The sequence below is a fragment of the Aquarana catesbeiana genome, linkage group LG03 (genome assembly GCF_042186555.1).
Source record: "Aquarana catesbeiana isolate 2022-GZ linkage group LG03, ASM4218655v1, whole genome shotgun sequence".
Taxonomy (NCBI): Eukaryota; Metazoa; Chordata; class Amphibia; order Anura; family Ranidae; genus Aquarana; species Aquarana catesbeiana.
This window is the reverse complement of record NC_133326.1, coordinates 600,116,446-600,142,116: the sequence shown is the minus strand read 5'-3', so window position 1 is coordinate 600,142,116 and position 25,671 is coordinate 600,116,446. Positions and strand designations below refer to the sequence as shown.

The 25,671-nt window shown below is 45.9% G+C and overlaps 1 protein-coding gene across 1 annotated transcript in view; it reads left to right on the top strand.

Moving 5' to 3' along the window:
• The first annotated feature begins 4,053 nt into the window (after positions 1-4,053).
• The window catches only part of CNNM4 (cyclin and CBS domain divalent metal cation transport mediator 4), an 80,176-nt gene continuing 58,558 nt past the window's right edge, over positions 4,054-25,671 (top strand). Inside the window, exon 1 of the mRNA XM_073622077.1 lies at positions 4,054-5,122. Within this exon, the coding sequence (XP_073478178.1) occupies positions 4,121-5,122 (1,002 nt within the window). The 5' untranslated portion in view covers positions 4,054-4,120. The remainder of the gene's footprint in view (positions 5,123-25,671) is intronic.

Here is a 25,671-nt window from a genome sequence, read left to right as displayed (position 1 = left end):
GGTGGACCTGATCAGATCACCTGTGTGAAAGGGCCCTTGATGTAAGATTGGGATTCTGAAGGATACACTTATGTAAGGGTAGCTTTGATGGGGGACACTGTTGTAAGGAAGGACTCTGATGTATAGGGAGACTCCTAAAGCCTAGTACTGGGTGGCCATTTTCAATAGAAACATTCGCCCTGTGTGTGTATTACAGTCGGTCCGACAGAAGCCAGCCTTTCGGTCGGCTTCTGTCGAAGGGGCATGACCGAAAAAGGTCTGCCGATCAGCCATTGGCTGAGAGCGCTGGCCGGTCTGTTCTGGTGGGTGGGGCGCAGCGGCTCCCCTGAGCTGTCAGTTCTTTTGGTTCAGCTCTGCTGGATTAAAAAAAAAAACTAGTAGTGTGTACTAGGCTTTAGAAAAACTCTGATAAAAGGGGGAGCTTTTTATTACAAATGCTTTTTATTGGGTTATACAAATGAAAATCACATACAACAACAGTTGAGGCTTAGAATACAAAAGCACTAAAAGACTATGCATCCATAGTCTCAAATCAGTAAACAGCAAACAGTTTACAAAAGCCTCATACAATTTTGTAACACAACAAATAAAAAAAAAAACATAGCAAATGAAAAGAACATAATGAGAAAAAAAAAAAAAAGAAATTGTTAAGCGGAATAAACTTTAACAAGGAAAAGTTCAGCATATTTAGTGTACAGTAGCCTCTTTGTTATGAATAATAAAAAACAAAACAAAGTTACTACAACTCAGAAGAATACCAGGGTGGTAAAACCTATCCGCATGTGACGAGGACAATCCCATAGTTCGAGAGAACCTCAACAAGTGGACCAGGTCATCCACTTATTGTGGAATACATGCATCATGTCCATAACCATATGGTGTATTCTCTCCATAAGTTTTATCGCCTCCATTCGCTGTACAACCTGCGACCAGGGAACTAAGGGGAATCACCAATTTAGGTCAATAGCCCAATGAATTGTGCTAAACAGTGTGTGAGACAGTTTCTGTCAGGGGGGCAACACCTCTGGTATACCTGCAAAAAATAGGCACATGGGAAATGTTAGAGTGGTAATCGAACACGTAATACGGGCCACCATCCATGATGCTTCCTGCCATAAGGGTTTGATAGCTTTGCAGCTCCAAAAAATATGGCGGTGAGTCCTCCTGTCTGGGCAGCCCCTGAAGCATGGGTCGGGTTCAGGCGGGTACATTCTGTGTAGCTTGAGGCTGGGTTCACACCGAGCGGATCACAGCAGGTGTCCGGTGTGTCCCTGTTCACTGTTTCAGGTCCAATTTGAGTCTGAAATTTTGGCTGAATTCGGACTTCAAATGGACCAGAAGACTTACAGGACCCCTGTGCAATTTGCAGCGGAGCCGCTCTGGAGATGTGTGAATCAGCTCCATAGAGAGCCAGTCACAATCTCTTGTCATGCGAATTGAATGCAGGGAAAACCACATCCAATTCGCACTAGTGTGAACCCAGCCTTAAGCCCCACAATCAGAAAATCATACGAAAAATACAGATTTCTGAGCAATTGTATGTTAATCTGATCGTTAGTACAGAGCTTTCGAGAGTCGATCAGGACAGTTCATCCGAATGTATTTGATCGGACATGCACCAAACTTTTTTGTATGATGCCAGATCATACGATTTTCGTTTAATCAGTACAGTTGTCTTTGAAAATGCAATACAAATACATTACAACACATGACATCACTTACGATTTTTTTATTCTATTGTACAAGAATTTCCATAACTTTTGTAAACTCTTCAGGTTCGATCTGAGATTAGCATGCAAAAAAAAAAAAGAAAAAAGGATGATCATTTGTTCGATAATCTCATTGTGTGTACCAGGCATTAGAGGAGTGTAGTGCCACCTGGTGTGCAATTTAAAGCGGAGTTCCACCCATTTAAAAGTCAGCAGCTATAAAAAAGTGTAGCTGCTGACTTTTAATAATCAGACACTCACCTATCCCACCGTCCAGCGATGTGGCCAGGCGCACAAAGCCCCTCTTCTCCTCCTCTCCTCTGCGCCGGCATTCTAATTGTGGGGGCCTGACTGTGGCTTCACAGCTGGGCGTGCATTGCACAATCTTCTGGGACCTGTGACGTGTCCCAGAAGATTATAGGTAGGGAGGGGGGAGAAGTGATATTCCTTCCGGCACCGAGGGGAGGAAGTGGGAGCTGGGTGCCTGTAAAAACAGGGTACCCACTCCTCCCCCAAAAAAAGACATGCCAAATGTGGCATGTCAGGGGGTCACCAACACTTAAAGCGGAAGTTGCATTTTTGAGTGGAACTCTGCTTTAACAACAGTTTCTTTGATTGTAATGGATTTAGTGCACTTGTGCATATTAGATAACATATCTTGCCAGTCCTTGGCCGAAAAGCCTTGGCCTCAGCCACCCACTGTACTATAGCCGTATCTGGGAGATCATGTTCATTAAGCTGTTTATATATTAATGAGATGGTGCCTCTATCCCTGGAAGAAGCATTACATATCCGCTCACACCGAGGCAGACCTCCTGTGAGCCAACTTATAGTGTTCAGAAAAAATATAAGGGGGACCTTGATGTAAGACTGGGGTTCTGATGGATACTCTGATATAAGTAGGGTTCTGAAGGAGACCCTGATGAAAGGGGGGCTCTGATGGGTACCCTGGTGTAATGAGGGACTCTAATGTGAAGGGGCTGTAATGGGAACCTTGAGATGAGGGGGGGTGTAATGGGTACTCTGATGTAAGGGGGGGCTGTGATGGGGATCCTGGTGTAAGGAGGGACTCTAATATGGACTCTGATGAAGGGGGCTCTAATGGGAACCCTGATATTAGGGGGAGGGTTGTAATGGGTACTCTGATGTAAGGGGGGCTGTGTTGGGGATCCTGGTGTAAAGTGGGACTCTAATATGGACTCTGATGAAGGGGGCTGTAATGGGAACCCTGATAATGGGGGAGGGGGTGTAATGGGTACTACTCTGATGTAAGGGGGGCTGTGATGGGGATCCTGGTGTAAGGAGGGACTCTAATATGGACTCTGATGAAAGGGGCTCTAATGGGAACCCTGATATTGGGGGGGGGGGGGGTTGTAATGGGTACTCTGATGTAAGGGAGGATGTGTTGGGGATCCTGGTGTAAAGTGGGACTCTAATATGGACTCTGATGAAAGGGGCTCTAATGGGAACCCTGATAATGGGGTGGGGGTGTAATGGGTACTCTGATGTAAGGGGGTCTGTGATGGGGATCCTGGTGTAAGGAGGGACTCTAATATGGACTCTGATGAAGGGGGCTCTAATGGGAACCCTGATATGGGGGGGGGGATGTAATGGGTACTCTGATGTAGGGGGGGGGGGGCTGTGTTGGGGATCCTGGTGTAAAGTGGGACTCTAATATGGACTCTGATGTAAAGGGGGACTCCTATGGCTGACTCTGATGTAGGGGGCTGTAATGGGAACTCTGATATGAGGGGGTGGGGTGGGTACTCTTATGTAAGGGGGGCTCGGATGGAAATGATGACTTTTCTTTGGTTTTTAAGGTTCTTCCTCTTTTTTCTGACAACCATATCATTCTAATTCCAAAAACGTAAAAATAAATAAATAAAAAAAACGATTTATTGATCTCCTTTTCTGTCATTGAATAATTGTAATATATAGAAGTGTCCCTCATATTACAAGGTTTAGAGACCTCCAATATACAGAGATGTGAGCAGAACCCGGTGCAGAGCTCCTCGGTCGGAGCAGAGGATCAGATAATGGGGGTGGCAGGCGGATGGCACTGGTGACCTGACAAGCCTGTGATATCTTTAGATCAGCAGACGGCCCCTCCTCCTCTGTGCTCGGATTGCAGAGCTCGGACGGGAGTGGGCGTGACCCGTCGTTTAAAAAAGGCGTGATCTGTCAATGAAATGAAGACTCGTGTCCAAGGTGATGAGCGGCGCATATACAGGAGGGGGCGGAGCCATGCGCCAGGCGTTGCTATGTAAATAAAGCTCCGCTGCGGTTTCGAAACCGGTTTATGCAGCGGAGGGGGCGTGTCTAGATTGCACGGGCGTGGTTTGTAGGGACGCGGGGCGTGGCCGGCAGCGTCGCAGACCCGGCTGTGGCCTCAGAGAGTAGGGTAGCACGCTATGGCCGGTGCGGTTGTCCGTTGGGTCGGATTGTTCACGTTATTGGTCCTTCCTGCGCTGTGTTCTTCTCAGGCCGATCCCGCTCACCCACAGGGCTTCCCGCTCATCCTCGGCTTCCGCCTGGAGAACAGTGACCGGCACGCCGCGCTGTCACAGAACGGGGAGCTGGAGGTGACGGAAGGCAGCCGGCTACAGCTCCGCTTCTATGGCCTGAACCTACGGCCTGAGAGTGGCAACCTGCTGGCCTTCACCGAGGGCGGCCAGGACAACAGTAGCTGCCTGAAGGACACGGGGGACCTGGTTCGGGACTCTGGGGGGCTGAACATCAGTGAGGAGGCGGGAGGTATGGCCGGCCTCCTAGGGGTGAAGGTCCTGCCCCTGAGGAAGAGTCAGACCTCCAGGGTCTATGTCCTGTGTACACGCCGGGGCCCCGGGCAGCCCTGGACCCTTCACCTTGGCCCGGATGGACGCCTGCGGGTCCTGGAGGAGCACAAGGCCATCATGCCCATCTGGTTGCAAGCCATCGTCATCACCGTGCTGCTTGGCCTATCCGGCATCTTCAGCGGCCTCAACCTGGGACTGATGGCCCTGGACCCCATGGAGCTGCGGGTGGTGCAGCGCTGTGGCTCGGACCGGGAGAAAAGGTACGCCGCCAAGATCGAACCGGTCCGCCGCAAAGGCAACTATCTGCTCTGCTCCCTGCTGCTCGGCAATGTGCTGGTCAACACCACGCTCACCACCCTGCTGGACGAGCTGATCGGATCCGGGCTCGCCGCCGTGGCCGCCTCCACCATGGGCATCGTGGTGCTTGGAGAGATCGTGCCGCAAGCTCTGTGCTCCCGCCACGGCCTGGCCGTAGGGGCCAACACTCTGTGGTTGACTCGTTTTTTCATGCTGGTCACCTTCCCCGTGGCCTATCCGGTTAGTCGCCTGCTGGACTGTATTCTGGGGCAGGAGATCGGTACCGTCTACAATCGGGAGAAGCTCCTGGAGATGCTCAAGGTGTGTGAATGATGGGCCTCAGAGGAGGCGGAAATATTTCTTGGCTTCTTATGGATTATACATTTGAGCTGATGATCTGTAGGCAACAAATGATCGCAGGGGGATTTCACTGAAGGCTGGCCATACAAGGATTAGCCTGCCGGCTGATCCAAAAAAGAAAACGGATTCCTTCGTCCACACGAGCAACATGGATGGCGGAATCCTCTCCCTGTGCCATTGTATTCTGACAGCAGGATCCCTCCCCTGTCAGAATACAGTGCTTAGTGGCTGCAGCTGCTGATTGACAAAAGTCTTCCAGTGTTGCCATTCGACAGAAGTTCATCTGCAATGGCCAATGGATGGTTTGATATGTAGTCAGTCCCTGCTGAACTGGCCAAATTTCAACCCATCTGTGGCCAATTTAAAGCAGAACTAAACCCGTCGATTTAACGGTTTCAAAAACCAGTTCCATTCTTGGCATGCCAGGAATGACTGTCACATTTCTTGTGTTTTCAACCAAATTGTCAAGCCATCAAATGACTGGTGTCATAACTGATCACATGTGCAGCACCATGGAAATTGCCGGTCAAACAGAGGCTAAGATGGCCGTATCCTTAGCTGAAAACGATAGGAGGGTTTAGTTCTACTTTTAAAGCATAACTAAACAATCCTGTCCAGCCAAGGAAGCTGTCATCTTGGCCTCTGTTTGATCTTCAGTTTCCATGCTGCACTTGTGATCATTTATGACACCAGTCATTTGATGGTTTGACAGTTTGGTTAAGAACACAAGCAATGTGACAGTTGTCATTCCCGGCATCCCAAGAATATAACCGTTTCTTTTTTAAACCTTTAAATTGATGGGTTTAGTTCGGCTTCAGGACCGGAGCAGCCAAAGTCTGATGCAGCTGTTGCATGGCAACCAGTCAGCTTCTAGCTTTCATGTTCAAAGCTTAAAGGATAAGTTCACCTTTTTAACAAAAAATAATAAATGCACGTTTTTTTACAGGTAAAAAAATGTGCATTTGTTATTTTCTTGTTTCTGGAGCCTCTAAGGCATTGCACCAGCGATCCGCAGATCAGTGGTGCCATGCAGGTCTCCTGCAGATCTGTCTGTATCTGTGTACCCGTACATCCTGTACTGGTAAGCAGATACAATCTGACAATAAGAGAATGAACTACCACAGTGCTCAACAGTGCCGTGGTAGTTCATTGAAAGCTACAAGCCGACAGCTGCAAAGGTTGTTGGGACTTGTAGTTTTCCATTCACTGAGCACTGTGAATGAGTGACGTGGGCAAAAGCGTTGTCTGTTCGTCGTAACATGTTACACCCTGAACATGGGTATAACATGTTACCAGAGGTGAACTTATCCTTTAACTAAAGATGGAAGCTGACTGGTTGCCATGCAACAGCTCCAGGTTCTGTCTGCTCCAGTTTTGATAAATCCCCCCCCACTGTGGTTTGTAGTTCTGAAAGGCTTTGCACATACAGGCTTCAGTTTGTGTATATGTGGTTTAGTTTGTGAGCTCTCATGGATAGGACCCTTTTGTATTGAATTGTACTGTCTCCCTTTATCTTGTCATAATGTTTGCACACACTGTTGGCACCTGTATTATACTAATATTAGCGGTGTGTACAACAGGCTATTACAAAGTATTTCCAAAACCCTTTGTCAAGTTTTGAGCAGCTTTGTTGAAGACTTTAAAGCCCCCTTTACCTCAGATTTGTCTTTTGAAGTATGGATTTTTTTTTTTGTGTAGTTTTGGTCCAGCTTAGAACAACGTCACTATGCAAATTCCATACCTGTTTGACCACCGTGGAAGCGGAGAATCACTGTAGTAGCTACCGCTATGGCAAGCAATGTTCCTCACTGTCTTCCAGATCCCATTTAAAGAACTGTGTGTGTTTCTCAATTAATGCAAGGCATTCTCTGATTGGACAAGATGGAAATCATGACATCCCTGTCTGTCCAGTCAGAGAATGCTTAGCATCCATTGAGAAAATACAAAGGGTTCTCTGAATGGCGGCCAGCATAGAGTCCAAAATACAGCAGAGATCACTGTAGTAGCACCGACTACTACAGTGAAGGTGATTCTCTGCTTTCACAAGAATCTGCCAGTACGGGTTATGCATAGCTGGACCAAAGTAACTAACTATGCAAATAAATCCATACCTGCTCTAAACACAGGACCGTCTGCTGGCTTCAACAAACTTCAGCTTTATCAAATCTTGTTAAAGTGGTTGTAAAGGCTCCAGGTTTTTACCTTCATGTATTCTATGCAAGAAGGGAAAAAAAACCTTCCGCTACTGTCAATCAAATCCAGTGACATGGGAGTGGGGGACTGGGCCGAGCCCTGCTGTCTGTCAATGGATGCAGCAGCCGGACTCGTGAGCCCACCCGCATGGGTGCCCTCAGGGAAAGCAGCTCTCTGTGGGGACACCCGATGAATAGGAGGTGTCAGGAGCACCCCAGAAGAGAAGTATCGAGGCTGCTCTGTGCAAAACCCTTGTACAGAGCAGGTAAATATGACATGTTTGTAAAAGTTTGTCATTTAAAAAAAAAAAATCAATTTAATATCTCTTTAAAGACTCGAACACATGGTATGATTGTTGTCCAACTGAGCGTCTGATTTTATCAAAAGGGTGTGTGCCAGGCTCTTGTCTTGCATACTAACGGTACACAATTGTCGTGCCACAAACAAATGTAGTGATGTACTATGAGGAATTTCAGCTCTTGAGCTCCACCCTTTGTGTCCCTTCTGCTAATTTTGGGTTTGAGCATTGATTCCGAGCATATGTGTTTGTATTATCGACTTTTGTGTGACGATTTTGTGTACTGACCATACCAAAATCTGATGTCAAACCGTTGTCCGCCGAAAATGTACTAGCCTATCATCCAACAGTTATAAGACAGAAGAGAAAAGGGCGCTCTGCTGGAGGTGGGTAGCTTGTCAGAGGGATGATAGTGATGAGATGGCACTTCTGGCAGCACTTTGGTTAGAGAAGAAGCAGCTCTGAAGATATAAAAAAGAGGCCTAAGTGCAGTATGTAAAATTTAATAAAGTGCACAAAGGGTTAAAAGCACTTACAAGATTGTTGAGTGTTAAAAGACATGATAAAATCATCTGTGGCATGTGTCCATCCTCAGCATGGTGGTAGAGGACAGTGTAGAGCTGTCCAGACGGAGGGGGTGGTAACGCGTTTCGGAGCATGTGAGGTCAGAGCACATGCTCCGAAACACGTTACCACCCCCCTCCTCTACACTAACACCATCAGCCTTGTGTGTCCCGCAGTGAACACAGGCTTCCCTGCTGCCTCCTCTTTCCAACACGCATGAGAACGCTTTACAGCTGCTGGACGGCTCTACACTGCTCTCTACCACCATGCTGAGGATGGACACATGCCACAGATGAGGACTCCTGATTTTATCATGTCTTTTAACACTCAACAATCTTGTAAGTGCTTTTAACCCTTTGTGCACTTTATTAAATTTTGCATACTGCACTTAGAGGCGCCTTTCTTTTCTTTTCCTTTTTTGTCATCCAACAGTTGTTGGCCGAAAGTTGGACAACAATTGTCAAAAGGAGCGTACTATCGGTAAGATTTTAGGACAACGGTCTGTCAACAGACAATCCCCTGCCGATAATCATACCATGTGTACGAGGCTTAAGAGCCCTTCCACACCGGGCCGCCCATAGCGTCGGTGGTAAAACGCTGCTATTTTTAGCGGCGTCTTACCGTCGGATTAGCGGCGCATTTCGTCTGCTAGCGGGGCGCTTTTACCCCCCACTAGCAGCCGACAAAGGGTTAAAATCGCCTGCAATGCGCCGCAATAGCGGCGTTTTGCCGGCGGTATCCCAGCGCTGCCCCATTAATTTCAATGGGGATCAGCGGTGGAGGAGTGCTCCAAAGAATCTGCTGGCAGGACTTTTTTTTTTCCCGTCCTGCCAGCGCAGCGCTCCGGTGTGAGAGCCTTCGGGCTTTCACACTGGAGACAATGCTGCAGCTGTTTGAGGGCGGATTGCAGGCGCTATTTTTAATGCTATAGCGCCTGCAAAACGCCCTCGGAGTGAAAGGGGTCTTAGTCTCAATCCAGATAGCATCATGTTTAAAGTGGCAGCAAGCATTCACATAATAGATGTTTTAAAGTCGACGTAAACTCCCATCTCTGACTTTATCCAATTATAGGCTTACCTATACGTAAAACTAAAAAAAAAAGATTGCGCGGGTATATAGACTAAATATAAAAGTGCAAGCTGCTGGCCACAACACCACAGAACCAAATTTGATAAAACGTAAAAATTTTTTTATTGTTTCAAGCCTATAAGGCTTACCTATAGGTACTGTAAATGTCAACTAGATGTGCGCCATTTAGGAGATATTTACTGTACATGCAGCCGGAGACATCATCAGGGCATGAGTTCTGAAGGAACGGCAATCTGGGTCGTTACTTTAGAGTTCTGTGCCGTAAATAGCAGATCCCACGTGCATGTATGGGAGTGACGTCATCCCAGCTCCGGTCAGTCACACAGCTGGAGTCCGGATCTGGAAGGAAGACCAGGTGAAGATAAACGCGCCTGCAGCGGTGACAGCTTGGTGCTGGAAGGGTTTGTTTTTAGGTACGTTTAACATAATGTGCTAGTATGTGAATGTCTAGCGGTTTACTACTGCTTTTAACATCCCCAGCTGTAATACTTGACTTGTTCCTCGCAACGGCTCTGTGTGCTGGGCGGCGTGGTCGTGGTGGCTCTCTGTGCTGGGGCCAGGTGTCAATTTTATGATACTGGTCTATGTGCAGAACTCTCGTATACTGTTTGAAAGGTAGCACATCTGCCCGTCTGCCTAGTATGTGTACAGTCCATATTCCCATTGCACACTTTCCTGGAATGAGCTCTGAAGGTATTAGGTGCTGTAGTGACAGCCAGCTGGATGCTGGAACCAATGCAATATGCACACCAAGGATCATCACTTTCACCAAACTGTTTTTTAAGGCTGCAATTAACGATTATTTTCATAATCGATTAGTTGGCCGATTATTGTGTCGGTTAATAAGTGTGGTGTATAATTTAGTTGATATGCAAAATTAAAAAAAAAAAAGGCAATTTATTCTTAACTATCTCTATGCAGTGGTAAATATAAATAACCAACTATATGGTTAGAGAGCAAAATCTCTAATCCACTCTGAGAATAACAGACAGAAGAGAGATACTGTATATACTAGGGCTGAAACAACTAATCGATTAATCGATTATGGAAATAGTTGTCAACTATTTTCATAATCGATTAATCGGCCAGCCGATTAGTTGGCCTGCATACAGAATGCGATATTTGTTTACGCATCAGGAAATACAGTGCAGCACACATACAGCTCAGTACACAGTCCATACATGTCAGGAAGTGCCTGAGAACTTGTGAATGTGTGAGGAGCAATGCCTCATGGGACATGTAGTCCTGGGCAGGAAGTGAGTGGGTGTAAAGGCAGACGTTTTTTACCTTATTATAGGGGCACACTATACTATAATTTGTAGCTTGCTATTGGGGCACTCTGAAGGCAGGGAGGAGCCAGAAGCATCAGTGAGGAACCCCAGAAGAGAAGAATCTGGGCTGCTCTGTGCAAAACCATTACACAGAGCAGGTAAGTATACCATGTTTGTTATTTAAAAAAAAATAAAAATACTTTAAAGACTGTGCAGGAAAGATCAGCATCTGAACCCAGAGAAGGTGAAGGCTGATAGACTGGAGGTAATAGAAGGCATTACAATTAAATGTAAAGTAAACTTTTACATGGAGGCAAGCCACATTACGTGGGAGCAGGCCATATTACATGCAGGCAGGGTACATTGGAGCAGGGCACATTACATGGAGGCAGGGAACATTACAGGGGGCAGGGATCATTACATGCGCCCCGGTGTGAAAGGGGTCCAAATAAAAAATGTGATCTCCTAGTCTGATATTTACCAGATTCAACCTCCAATAGTATATCTCTTCTGTCTGTTATTCTCAGAGTAGATTAGAGAATTTTCTCCCTAAACATATAGTTGGTTATTTATATTTACCACTGCATAGAGATTTTTAAAAATACATTTTTTTTTTTAACCGGTTCAATACCGGGCATTTTCACCCCCTTCCTTCCCAGACCAATTTTTAGTTTTCAGCGCTGTCGCACTTTAAACGACAATTGCGCGGTCGTGCGACGTTGTACCCAAACAAAATTGATGTCCTTTTTTCCCCCACAAATAGAGCTTTCTTTTGGTGGTATTTGATCACCTCTGCGGTTTTTATTTTTTGCGCTATAAACAAAAGAGCGACAATTTTGAAAAAAACACAATATTTTTTACTTTTTGCTATAATAAATATCCCAATTTTTAAAAAAAAAACAAATTTTTTCCTCAGTTTCGGCCGATACGTATTCTTCTACATATTTTTGGTAAAAAAAATCGCAATAAGCGTATATTGATTGGTTTGCGCAAAATTTATAGCGTCTATAAAATACGGGATAGATTTATGGCATTTTTAAAAAAAAAAATTATTTATTTATTTTTTTACTAGTAATAGTGGCGATTGCAATTTTTTTTCATGACTGCGACATTATGGCGGACACATCGGACACTTTTGACACATTTTTGGGACCATTCACATTTATACAGCGATGAATGCTATAAAATTGCATTGATTACTGTGTAAATGTGACAGGCAGTGAAGGGGTTAACCACTAGGGGGGGGGGGGGTTAAATGTGTTTCCTAGGGAATGCTTCTAACTGTAGGGGGAGGGGACGCACAAGGGGAGGAGACCGATCAGTGTTCCTCCATTCTGGGAACACAGATCGGTCTCCTCTGAGCTGACAGGACGTGGATCTCTGTGTTTACACAGAGATCCACGGTCCGGCCCGGTTAACAGGCAATCGCGGGTGCCCGGCGGACATCGCAACGCGGCGCGCGCGCCCCCTAGGCGGCCGGGAACCCGAGGCCGTCATATGACGTCCACCCAGGATGGGAGATCCCATCTTTGGACGTCATATGTCTATAGGCGGGTAGGGAAGTGGTTAAACTTTACATATTAAATTATACACCACACTTTTTTTTTTTTTTTAAGGTTATTATCCGATTAATCGAAACAATAATCGGCCAACTAATCGATTATGAAAATAATCATTAGTTGCAGCCCTAGTATATACTGTATATACTATTACAGGTTGAATCTGGTAAATATCATCAGACTCAGATCTTTTTTTAAAGAAAAAAAAAAGTTACACTGTTTTGCAGATTTTCAAAGAACTGTAATATATTATATGCTGGCCATACAAAAACAATGTCTTCCTTAAAAAAAAAAAAAAAAAAAAAACCCCAAAACCTCATTTTAAGAACGCTTGCTCGATTTTTCTAATCGTTCGTGGGGTCAAATCAACATTCGTTTTCAACCACAGTGACAGAAAAATTTAAAAATAGAATTTTTTAAACGGTGTATGTGGTTTTCGTTCAGAAATTACATTAATTTTAAAACAGAATGTTAAGAACAAGTGAACATTTCAAACAAAATTCTTTCTTTCAGCGAATGTACAAAGATTTTTCATCTGAATATTCTCATCTGAAAATTGATCCGTGTGGCCAGCATAAGACTCGGTACACACCTATGCAGTTTGCTTTTGATCAGTTTCTACACGGCTTTTTGCTGTGCGTTACGTATAGTATAGAGTGCCCCAATAGCATGGTAAAGAAAACTTCTGCCTTTAGAACCACTCACTTCCTGCCCAGGACTACATGTCCCATGAGGCATTGCTCCTCACACATTCACAAGTTCTCAGACACTTACTGACATGTGTGGATGGTGTACTGAGCTGTATGTGTGCTGCATTGTATTTCCTGATATGTAAACAAATAATGCATTCTGTATGCAGGCCAACTAATCGGCTGGCCGATTGCTCGATTATGAAAATAGTAATCGATTAATTTCATAATCGATTAGTTGTTTCAGTCCTACTGTTTTTATTCAAAGAATAATCCCATCACAAAGTGGAGTCGTGCGCTACACCGTTTTGTGATGTGATTTTTTCTTTGAATAAAAACTTTTTGTACGAAATTGATGATCCTTAGTGTGCTGACTAATATCTACATATTGCCTAGTATGTGTGTCGCCATTGGCACATTACCAAAGGAATTGTAAAAGTCTCCCTAGCCATTTGCAGATGCCCCCCCAGTGGATCTCAGATTGTTCTCTGCATATGAGGCACTGCTATTGTTGGCTTGAGAATTAGTGCTGAATATTTACAGAAGATTTTGCAGCTACATGAAAGTACAGATTTGTCATGAGCAACATATTTGGGTCATCTCTTGCTGACCTATTTCTGAGAATCATAGTCAACGGGCTATTCTGATTCACTGGCATTAAATCATTGACTTGGGAAAAAGTAAGCTTTACAGGAAAGTTGTAGAAAAGTCTGAAGTTCTTCTATGCATAGTTGTTCTGGGTCAGTAACTCAAAGTATTGAAGCCATAGGGCCAGAATAACAGCCAGGCAGCCTGCTTTTTCAGAAGGAGAGGTTGGCAGTGAGTCTCGTGTTTCTCAAAATGAAATCAGTACTAAGAAGTAATAAGGTAGCTTTCTGAACTCTCCTCTTGAAAAACTACAATAACCTGGCTGTCATGCTGACAAGCCGCTTTCTGAACTGCTGACCTGGAATGAGTGTGCAGTTAAGGAGTGGTGTCCTGACTTGCTGCACACTTATTAACGATTAGTGACTTCGAGAATTTACAGCTGGAAACAGCCAAGCAAATAGTATTTTCAGGAGTAGGTCAGCAATGGTGGCCCCCGATATTTCTCCCGTGACAAGTTTTCTTCAAAGTAAGCAATACAGTATGTACAGGCGAGTGAATGTTTTTTTTTCTGGCAGCTCTAGCTGGTAAATTCCCTTCAGGGAAACTAAACTATTTATTCTTCATCTCCAGCCCCATCCCTTGTAAGACCATAGAGGGTGTCGGATATGGTACTGTCCTGTTTTTAGCCTGAATTTTGGGCTGAATTTGCACCTGAAATGGACAAAAAGACACACTGGGCTCCTGTGCACTTGGCAGCAGCTGCGGAGATGTGTGAACCGGCTCCATAGAGAGCTGGTCACAATCTGCTGCTATTCAAATTGGATGTGGAGAAACCCACATCCAATTCGCATAGGTGTGAACCCAGCCTCAGTGGCGTCATTGGGGGGGCAGAGGGGGCCATGGCCCTCCAACATTATATTGTTCCCCCCCCAACTAAAAAAATGGACACTGGGAATGCAGGGGACAGGTATGGACTGAGGCGCCGTATTTCTGGCTCCGGCTCCACCTCCTGAGTCTTTGCCCGGCCCCTAGTTGCTAGAGCCGCCTCGCGTCTAGCAACCAGTGACGTCAGAGCTGGCGTTGATGGCTCTCTCCCCTCCTTCCTCTCTCGCACGGAATGATGGAAGGAGACGCAGCTGATCTGCTCCTTCTCCCCTCGTGTGTGTGTGTGTGTGTGTGTGTGTGTGTGTGTGTGTGTGTGTGTGTACTGCGGGAAGTGTGATCTCCTTAGCTTCACACTTGACTTCCCTCGGAGCACACACAGGAGAAGGAGCAGATCGGCTGTGTCTCCTCTCATCATTCCATGTGAGAGAGGGGGGGGGGAGATATCAATGTCGGCTCTCGGGCTCTGAGCTGTTCCATATGAGAGACCCTCTCAGCTCAGAGCCGTGCTGGAAGGCAGACTGCATTTAGTGCTGATAGTAGGCACTGATAGGAGACCCCAGGTGGGTGCTTGGGGGGGGGGGGAGGGGGGGTGTGTGCTTTAGCACCCCCATAATTTCACATGGAACCCCCATCAGCAGCCACCTTGGGTACCTCGAGAAAATATTTGCTGTTTGTAGCCTGGGTCTGTTGCTACCAGCGACACTCCTGCCCCCCAGCCCGCCCCTGCGTGTCCAGAGATCGGCAAGCGGCTTGCCGGTTGCAGTGCTAGAGGATCTCTTTCCTGTGCAGCATAAGGAGGGAGGGATCCTGGAAACACCTGCACAGTATTATCCAATCATGCTGTGCCTGTGCTACAACCCCTGCCACCTTGTTTTGATTTCAGGCAGCTCCAGAGGAAGAAGAAGCCAGACCCCTCAGCTTTCTAACTCCCATGTGAGTCTCTTTTTATGTATAATTCAAGGAGGGGAGAAAGTTGTGTAGCAGCTTGAAGAGTGATAGGTGTGTGATTTAGTGCAGACAGAGGGGGACAGGACTGTTAGTTCTTTAGCATCAGAAGACAGAACATACAGACCTCATAAACATGATTTTTGCTGATATAAATCAATGTATTACATAGACTTCTGTGCCAGGGAGAAAAGAATCCATGAGATCTGTGTGTTCTGTCACTTTCCTGTCTCTGCTAGCTCCATCTGTAACCCTTTTGGCTCCTGCACACTAGTTTTGCCCTCTGAAGAGCAATCAACATTTAGATTGCTCTTTAGAAAACATTAGACAGGTGGTGAGAAGGTGTCGTATCACCTCTTCTCCGCCTGCTTTATCTCCTTGATCCCTGCACTAGTGCACCACAACTGTGCATTGCAGAGCCAGAGGCCAAAGGTCCCCACATGACAAAAAACATCAAGACTACAGCAGGTTTATACTTCCAGCTGCTGCCTATGCAGCTAAAAGGGTAGCAGTTGGGGTGGTAAAAATGTGGCTCAATTGAAGAATTTTACAGCCCCCTAACCAATAGTTACTAATTTTTACTAATCTGATAAATGCCACCAATGTAAGGGCTCATTTACATTTGCAGTAAGGGGGCAAAAAAAGTAGGCATTTGAGCCATGGTTTGTCACCTGAACCACTGGTCATGATCCCTGCAGAGCCTGGACCAGCCTGTGACATCAGCCGACAGCGGGTTTTAGCGGAGGGGCAGAGCTGAAACGGTGACATCCAGAGTGGTGTGGATTGTCTGTGGTGTGAGCTTATTACTGGTTGGAAGCCTCTGTGGGGGCTCTGAAAATTTAGCATTAGGACTACAGAAAATGGGGTGCCTTGATGGGGCTCTGTAGCTTACGCATGTATTAGGTGAGGGCAGTGGCCATTTGTACTGAAATTTGAAAGTACAATACTTGAACTTTCAAATAATCTTTGACAGGGTTTATGCGCTATGGTAGATTTTATTTTTCATGCATATATTATGACTGCAACTACCATGTGATGTCAGTTGGCGAACCTTTAAAAACTGCAATGCAGCTTATTCATTTGGAGCCAGTCAGAGTGGAGTGGTGCTGCCGGATTACAATGAAGTGTGTTTGGGCCTATGTATTGTGGATGCAGCCTCTGGTAGTGCCCTGTATGCTCAGTTATGGTGTGTTACAGTTACCAAAGTGGGCGTTAAGATCAAAAAAATATCCAGATGAACTTTTGTTTTATTGCACGTCACTTTATTTTTGGTGGAGGAACAATAAAATGGCGGCTAATGGCCATCAGGAGATCCACTTTTGTTTGTAATGCATAAATGAATTTAATGTGATGGTTTCAACTTTATTCACTTATTCTAGTTATGTATGTATCATTTTGCACAGCATGAAATCATGGCATGCTAAGTGCTTTTTTAATTTATATATATTTTTTTTTTTTTTTAGTGTGCCCTAGGACTTTCACAATCCTAGCAACAGCCGTGCACCATAGTGAGAGGCATCTATTTAATAGGTATTTCTCTAAGTGTTTGTTCATTCACAATTAAAGTGGTTGTAAACCCTTACAGACCACTTTTACCTACAGGTAAGCCTAGATTAAGGCTTACCTGTAAGTGCAACAAATATCTCCTAAACCTACATGGTTTAGGAGATATTTGCAAAAGACAGGCACCGATGTCTACGGCGCACTGAGCGTGCCATTAGTGGTGGCTCCCATGCGCAGGAGTGACATCATCGCGGCTCCTGCCAATCACAGCGCCGGAGCGATACCCGAAAGGAAGATGGACGCTTCGGGGGAGAGGGGACAGCGGTGACATCGCAGGCTCCTGTGTCAGGTAAGTGACACATAATGGGCTACTACTATGCATTGCATAGTAGCCCATTATGCTTTACCTTTGCAGAGAAACAAAGAGGAAGTAAAACCCATCAGGGTTTACTTCCTCTTTAATGCAGTGTGCTGTTTTTTCCATGTTGTTTTTTTAAAAATCTTTTGGTGAATTACCACTAAGCACTTTAGTTTCTATGCACATTTATCTGATTCTATTTAACCTATTTCTCTTAGGCCACTCCCATTGTCGGGTGTTATCTCTGCATGCCCACTATAAACTGTGGCATGCTAAGTGCTTTTTTTAAATTTTTTTTTTTTTTTTTTTTTTTTTTTTTTTGTGTGCCCTAGGTCTTCCACAATCCTAGCAACACCCATGCACCATAGTGAGAGGCAGTATTTAGCTAATAAGCAATGATGGAGGGGTGTTGGGAGAGCAATCTTGGATCTCCTGACATCTAGTCCATAGTAGTCTGCTGGGACTCAGGGCTGTCATCGTTGGCAGATTAATATGAGAAGAGCAGTTGTTTGTGGTGCAAAGAGGAAGTGGTCTGGAAGAGCTTCTGGCGTTGGCATGGGATAGAGTGTGACTGAGTCTTTAGATGGTTCTCTGGCTTCTTTGCAGCCCTTAAAGTGGAAGAAAACCCTTTTTTGACACTTGTACCTACAGGTAAGCCTACAGTATAATAAGGCTTACCTGTAGGTACAGTGAATATCTCCTGAACCTCCACGGTTAAGGAGATATTCACACTGTATGCAGGTGGTGACGTCGCCGGCGCATGAACTTTGAAGGGACGTTATATCCGTGCCATTGCTTCAGAGCTTTGTGCGTGGCGGAGTGACATCAACCCGGCACGGCCAATCAGACAGCTGGAGGACCCGAACGCGGAAGGAAGACCGGGTGAAGATGGTGGCGACTGTCAGTGGTGAGATCATGGCACTGGAGGGCTTTGTTCTAAGGTAAGTATTTCATAATGTGCTAGTATGTGATGCATAGTAACACATATGCCTTTATTTTGCAGGGTTTAAAAAAAAAAAAAAAAATTTGGTGCGGTTTAAATTGCTATACCTAACCATCCCACTGACGAGGTTATTGTTGGCTCTGGCACATTGCTAGGGGTTATCATTGCTGGTCATGGCATATGCTGGGGCTCTTATTGTTGGCTCCAATGGAGCTTAATTTACTTCCACAATCTTTTCAGTGTACCTCCAGGCTTTATTCAGCCTATACAAAGGGGCAAAGGTGGCACACTACGAGCTATAGAATTGGAAGAAACACAAAATTTTGGCCACGCCCACACATGCACATTTGTGGCACGCTACGAGCACCGGATCAGCCCCCCACTTGTACTTCCTGCACAGCACCCTCAAAAAATTTGGTCTGGAGCTGCCACGTTACTGATAGGTGGGATTGATGAGCACTGATAGGCAGCATTGTTGGGCACTAATATGTTGCAATGATGGGCTGCATTGGTGAGCATTGGTGGGCACTGATAATCTGCACTGGTAGGTGGCATTAATGAGCAATTATAGGTGGCACTGTTGGGTGGCATGATGCGTATGTATGTTAGCCCAACATTGAAAGAACAATTACTCTTTGAATCTAAGTGGCCGCCTGCAGCTGCAATGTTTAGCTAACAACTCTTTCTAACAAGACCTCTGGAGTGCATCCTATTCTTGATCTCTATCTCCCCTTGGCATTTTTCGTGTTTTATTGCCTCACAACCTGGAATTAACATGGATTGTTTGAGGATTTGCATCATTTATTTTCAGAACATGGCCTTTGAAGATGTGTGTTTTTTTTTTTTTTTTTTTTTTTTTATTTATTGTGATGCAAACAACAAATAGGACAAAATAAATAACAGGAAAAAGTCAATGTGCATAACTATTCACCCCCCTAAAGTCAATACTTTGTAGAGCCACCTTCTGCGTCTATCACAGCTCCAAGTCGCTTTGGATAAGCCTCTATGAGCTTGCCATATCTTACCACTGGGATTTTTGCCCATTCTTCCTTGCAAAACTGCTCCAGCTCCTTCAAGTTGGGTGGTTTGCGCTTGTTAACAGCAATCTTTAAGTCTGACCACAGATTTTCTATTGGATTGAGGGCTTTGACTAGGCCATTCCAACACATTTACATGTTTCCCCTTAACCACTCAAGTGTTGCTTTAGCAGTGTGTTTGGGGTCATTGTCCTGCTGGAAGGTGAACCTCCGTCCTAGCCTCAAATAACACACAGAGTGGTACAGGTTTTCCTCAAGAATATCCCTGTATTTAGCACCATCCATCTTTCCCTCAACTCTGACCAGTTTCTCATTTCCAATTGCTGAAAAACATCCCCACAGCATGATGCTGCCACCACTATATTTCACTGTGGTGATGGTGTTCTTTGGGTGATGTGTTGGGTTTGCGCCAGACATAGAGTTTTCTTTGGCCAAAAAGTTAAATTTTAGTCTCATCAGACCAGAGCACCTTCCTCCATACATTTTGGGAGTCTCCCACATGCCTTTTTGCAAACTCAAAACGTGCCATTTTGTTTTTTGCTGAAAGTAATGGCTTTCTTCTGGCCACTATGCCATAAAGCCCAACTCTATGGAGTGTACGGCTTATTGCCATCCTATGTACAGATACTCCAGTCTCTGCTGTGGAACTCTGCTGCTCCTTCAGGGTTACCTTAGGTCTCTGTGCTGCCTCTCTGATTAATGCCTTCCTTGCCCGGTCTGTGAGTTTTGGCGTGCGGCCGTCTCTTGGCAGGTTTGCTGTTGTGCCATGTTCTTTCCATTTGGTTATGATAGATTTGATGATGCTCCTAGGGATCATCAAAGATTTTGGATAATTTAATTTTTTTTTTTTTTTTTTTTTTGGGCGTGGCCTGGACCGGCATGGCGTAGGAAGCTAGAGACGAGAGCTCCGCTTACCCAGTATCCGTACTTTAATATCCTGGAGGTACTACTGCTGAATTAACACCCACGAGTGGAAGCCCTGACTCCCCTGACCCCCGGGGAACATGTCGCCACCGAAACAGAAATCCGACCCGGCTGCAAAGCTGGCCAAATACAGGAACTCAGACAAGGAAGCTGGAGGAGAAAATGGCGCCGGCTCCTCTCCCCATGCAGAATCAGCGGCGGAAGACACGGCGCGAGTGCTGGAGGCAATATCAGATTGTAAGAGCACCTTAACCAGCAAGATTGAGGAAGTTAAGGTGGATGTCTCACTAATACGCCAAGATTTGCAGAAACTGAGAGACAGAATTACCGAGACTGAAGCCCGCATTAGCCGCGTGGAGGACGAAATACCGCCCTTACAGGTACACACCGAGCGATTGCAGCACCAACTTAACATGGTGCTGGTTAAGCAGGACGACATGGAAAACCGCCTGCGAAGGTGCAACCTGTGGTTCATAGGCCTGCCTGAGGGATCAGAAGGCTCTGACCCCCCCCCTCATTTCTAGAGAAATTGCTGATCGACACATTCGGAAGAGCTGAATTCTCCACCTCCTTTGTGGTTGAAAGGGCGCACAGGCTGGCGGCTAAACCTCCCCCCCAGGGCGCCCCGCCGAGGACATTTATCGCTAAGCTGCTCAATTTCCGTGATCGAGACGCCATACTGCGACTTACGAGAACAAAGGGTAACATACCCTTCCAAAATGTGGAGATTAAGGTATTCCCGGATTTCTCGGCGGAGGTCCAAAAGAGGGCCCTATTTACAGAAGTGAAACGCCAGCTACGAATCCACCATTATTCTTACGCAATGCTTTTCCCAGCGCGGCTGCGAGTTGCTGGAGAAGACAGGGCATACATCTTTGATACGCCTGAGGCTGTTCTTACCTGGCTCGAAAACATAGAAACTCCACGCCGTGATCCTGCCTGAAACATCCACCTGATGTCCAGCAAAGGAGGGAATAGGCCCCACAACAACTACACACCTCCCTGAAATCTGCAAATTCTTCATCCTACAGGTACTCTTGCAAAAACATATGCTTTCCATAATAACGTTCCTGTGTCTGGCTCAGTTACACCTGCACTTTTCCTGTGCAAGGACTATCCGCGCCCTGACACCCGTGGATGTGTTCAGGATGATCCTTTCAATACTATACGGGCATGTTTGCCACCACAAACACCCACAGGACTTGTATGAGTCTCCTCATAAAAGGGCCTGCTCAGAAACTTGCCGGAGACAGTTAGTATCCCTCACAAGTTTTACAGTCAGTGGCAGGCGGTCACTCGGTAAGACACTCGCAATGGGGAATACGGAACTATCCCCCAGTTCGGTGCACTGGTTCCTGATGCTACTGCTTGTTTTACAGCGAAGTATCGCCCCCCTAGCCGCGGATGTCCGGCTGGATTCCACGTGTTTCTATTTTTTGTTTTTTCTTAGCAACAGTTGCCTTAGGGCACAAACGAAGTTTCCCTGGTACGCCCGGCATAAGCAAACTGCATGTACATCTAAATGGATGCATTGCTCACCCGGGTACGCCAGTGTGTTAATGCAGCATATTTCAAGCTGCTATGTTGGTGTTAATGTTTGGTTTAAAAATTTCACATTGAAAGGTAATAATTTGTGGTGTCCACTTCTCTCCATACTGTCCTTGCACTCCAAACGATATATCAAAAGCTCCCATGTGCTACTAGCCCGACTTTTCCATCTACTTGTCCCCATATATTTTAAAGAGAGGGAGGGGAAAGGAGGTGACGTCTGTCGCATATGGGAATGATATTAGAGTCTTAGTAAATGTATATATGGCATGCAAACATAGAACAACCAAACCATGTTGGATATTAAATGTTTGACCTGGAACGTGAGAGGTCTCAGGGCCAAGCCCAAACGCAATGCAGTACTGGCGTACCTCAAGTCCCAACACGTGGACATTGCGGTGCTTGTTGAGACCCACATTACGGGGCAACTCCAAACGACACTCAAGAAACCCTGGGTGGGGTGGCTATACCAGGCCCCATACTCTACTAATTCCAGAGGTGTAGCTATACTTGTGGCCAAAACGGTACAATTCGTGCTTCTTGCTCTTAAATCCGACCCACAGGGTAGATTTTTATTTTTGCATGCCAAGGTGAATGGGCTAGAAATGTTAATCATGGCGTTTTATGTACCACCACCCTTTCAACTAAATGTCATACATGAGGGGATAATGTACATGTCACAATTCCCTACGGTTCCTGTGATATGGCTGGGCGATTTCAATAATATAATGAATAGGGAGTTAGACCGTATGTCAACGGCGCCTCAAGATGGTACTGCCCAGCCGTATACTAGGTTTAGTAAGACGATCACAGACCTGGCCCTCATAGACACTTGGAGACACTGTAATCCATTAGGGAAGGCATACTCCTGCTTTTCCACATCACACAACACCATGTCACGCATCGACCTCATATTTATCTCAGGTACTCTCACCCCCCTACTTAACAAAGTAGGATTTAACCCACGCATCCTATCTGATCATGCCCCATATTGGATTATGCTTAGGATTGACGCTCCCCCCCCGGACATACAGCTGGAAGCTAAACCCGTTTTGGCTCACGGTTGTCCCTGACCTGGAGGAGGCGGCCAGTGAATGGGAGTTCTTCTTCCACACAAACAAGGACACGGCACTCCCCGAAATTATATGGGACACTTTTAAAACCCACGCCTGAATGATCTTATCGCAACGTATATCCCGGTATCGCAAAACCTCTTCCCAGATTCTCACACAAGCAGAACACTCCCTGGTGGAGGCAGAAAAGAACTTCACAAACGACCCCTCCGCACTAACAGCAGACCAATTAAAATTACAGGCAAGAATAGTGAATAACTTATACTTTGAAAAGGCTGACAGGAAAATCTTTTATAACAAGCAAAGACACTATGAGTGTGGAGAGCGGGCGGGTCGACTCTTGGCATATTTAGCACATTTGGACCACAGACCTCCCACGGTGGTGGCACTTCGGGCTGCGACCGGTGGGATGTTGACTGATCCCGATGACGTAGCCAGGGAGTTTCGCGACTTTTACGCATCCCTATACTCATCCAGTGCAGATGCCTCTGTAGAGGCAATAGTGACCTTGCTAGCCAACATAGAACTCCCCCACCTCACACAACTCCAAATAGATCAACTAGAGGCCCCCATTACCGAAAGCGAGATCATCAAGGCTATTTCATCGCTCAATACCTCAAAGGCTCCCGGGTCTGACGGGCTGCCCTTGGAATTCTACAAAACGTATAGTGAGGCATTGACCCCAAAACTATGTGAATTATTTTCCAATATATTTAAATCTGAAACCCTTCCCCCGTCTATGTGCGAAGCCAATATAGTGCTGATACCCAAGCCAGGGAAAAATCCAGAGCTCCCAGAGTCTTATCGCCCGATATCCCTCCAACTAGATGTAAAAATCTTGGCCAAGATCCTGGCGCTCCGCTTAAATACAGTGATCCTTTCACTAATTCATCCGGACCAGACCGGTTTCATGCCAGCTAAAAACACGGCATATAATTTGCGTAGGCTCTACATGAATGTCCAAGCTGAACACGACACCATGGGCTCCAGGGTGGTGGTGTCCTTGGACGCCGCAAAGGCGTTCGACTCTGAGTGGACGTATTTGTGGGAGTGCCTCACAAAATTTGGGTTCGGACCCCGCTTTATTAAATGGATCCGATTATTATATCAGAGCCCATGCGCCAGGATCTTGGTCAACGGAAAGATCTCGGAATCGTTCCCTCTCTCGAGGGGCACTCGGCAGGGGTGCCCACTTTCTCCCCTTCTGTATGCCCTAGCGGTGGAGCCTCTCGCTGCATCCCTTAGAGCCCACCCAGGTGTTATAGGACTCACTCGCGGTACCTTGCTGGAAAAGATTAGTTTATACGCTGATGACATGCTACTATACCTTGCAGACTCAGGCACGTCTTTACAACTGGCCCTAGAAATAATTCAAACCTTCGGCAATTACTCAGGACTGAAAATTAACTGGGATAAATCCCAGATCCTCCCCATAGATGTCAGTGTACCTACCAGAGAACAGTCCAACTCCCCACTTCTTAGGGTCAGCGAGATGACTTACCTGGGGATAGTGATAACCCGATCACCAGAAGATTACGTCCGCCTCAACTTAGAACCCCTAATAGCAGTACTAAAACGCAAAACACAGATATGGGCCAAATTACCCCTAGGGGTGATGAGTCGAGTTAACCTAATTAAAATGGTCCTTCTTCCCAAATTTTTATACGTACTGTGGCACGCCCCGATCTACTTACCCCTGCGAATATTTAAATCCATTGAGGCTATTCTCAACTCATTTATATGGGGATCGGGCCGCCACAAATTATCCTGGCAAACGTTGAAAAACCCGACAGAATTGGGGGGTGCGGCTCTACCGGACTTCAACCTCTATTACCTGGCGGCGCAGATGTCCCAGTTCTTCCACCTAGATAAACATGACAAAAAGCGTTGTTTATTCCTGATCTGTGCTCCACGGGGACGCCGAACCTCACACCCCTTTCAAATTCTTTTTTTAGGCCCTAACAAAATAGATAACAAGAAAGGAATGCTATACCATTACTGCAGGGTGTGGGAAGTAGTAAAACACAAACTCAAATTGCCGCCTACACACTCCCACACACCACTATGGGATAATCCTGAACTGGGAGAACTCCACAAGGTACCGAACCCCGAATTATGGCTTCAGTACGGCATTGGATTCTTGTCAGATGTCTACCATGACAATGTCTTACAATCATTCCAGCACCTCCAAAACAAACTTTGACCTCCCAAACAATATGTTCTTTCCTTATCTCCAGCTCCGTCACGCCCTCCATGCCCAGTTTGGTGGGACTCCTCCTGAAGTGGAACGCGCAGATGTCTTGCATATTGTATTGGGCACCGAACACCGCAAGCTTATTTCAGAATTCTACAACTTGCTGCTAAGACCCACTGCAGTCTCCATTGCATATAAATTTAAAAGACGTCTGGTCGGGGGACGTGGGGGAGCTGGGGGATGACGAATGGGAGGACGCCCTGGAGACTTGTAGAAAGGTCTCTACCTAGCTGTCGGACCGCCTCACACACCTGTGCATTCTGCACAGGTCGTATTTGACACCCCATCGTATAGCCAAATACAAACCAACTCAAAACCCTAACTGCCCCCACTGTGACAGCCCATCCAGTACTTTTTTTCATCTTCTGTGGCAATGCCCAGTGATACAAGACTACTGGTCTCAGATAGTTAGATTTATCCACGATGAAATGGGATCCCCACTCACACTATGCCCCAAACAGTGCCTATTAGGTATATTCCCAGACCCAGACTCGGATAAATACCACAAGATATTCCTCCAAGAAGTGCTTTTCATAGCTCGCATACTAATAGCCAGAAAATGGTTACAAGCTGCTCCTCCCACACGTCAAGAATGGATATCCAACATTAACAAGGTCCTTCCTTATAAAAAGGAAATTTATGCCCACAGGGGATGCCCAACCAAATATGGCAAAGTATGGGATGCTTGGCTCAAACGCCTCTACCTGTAACACACCCGCAGAATAATTTATCTTACAATAAAAACTCCCACTGAAGTATTAAATTGTGGAAGTACTAACCATGTCTTAT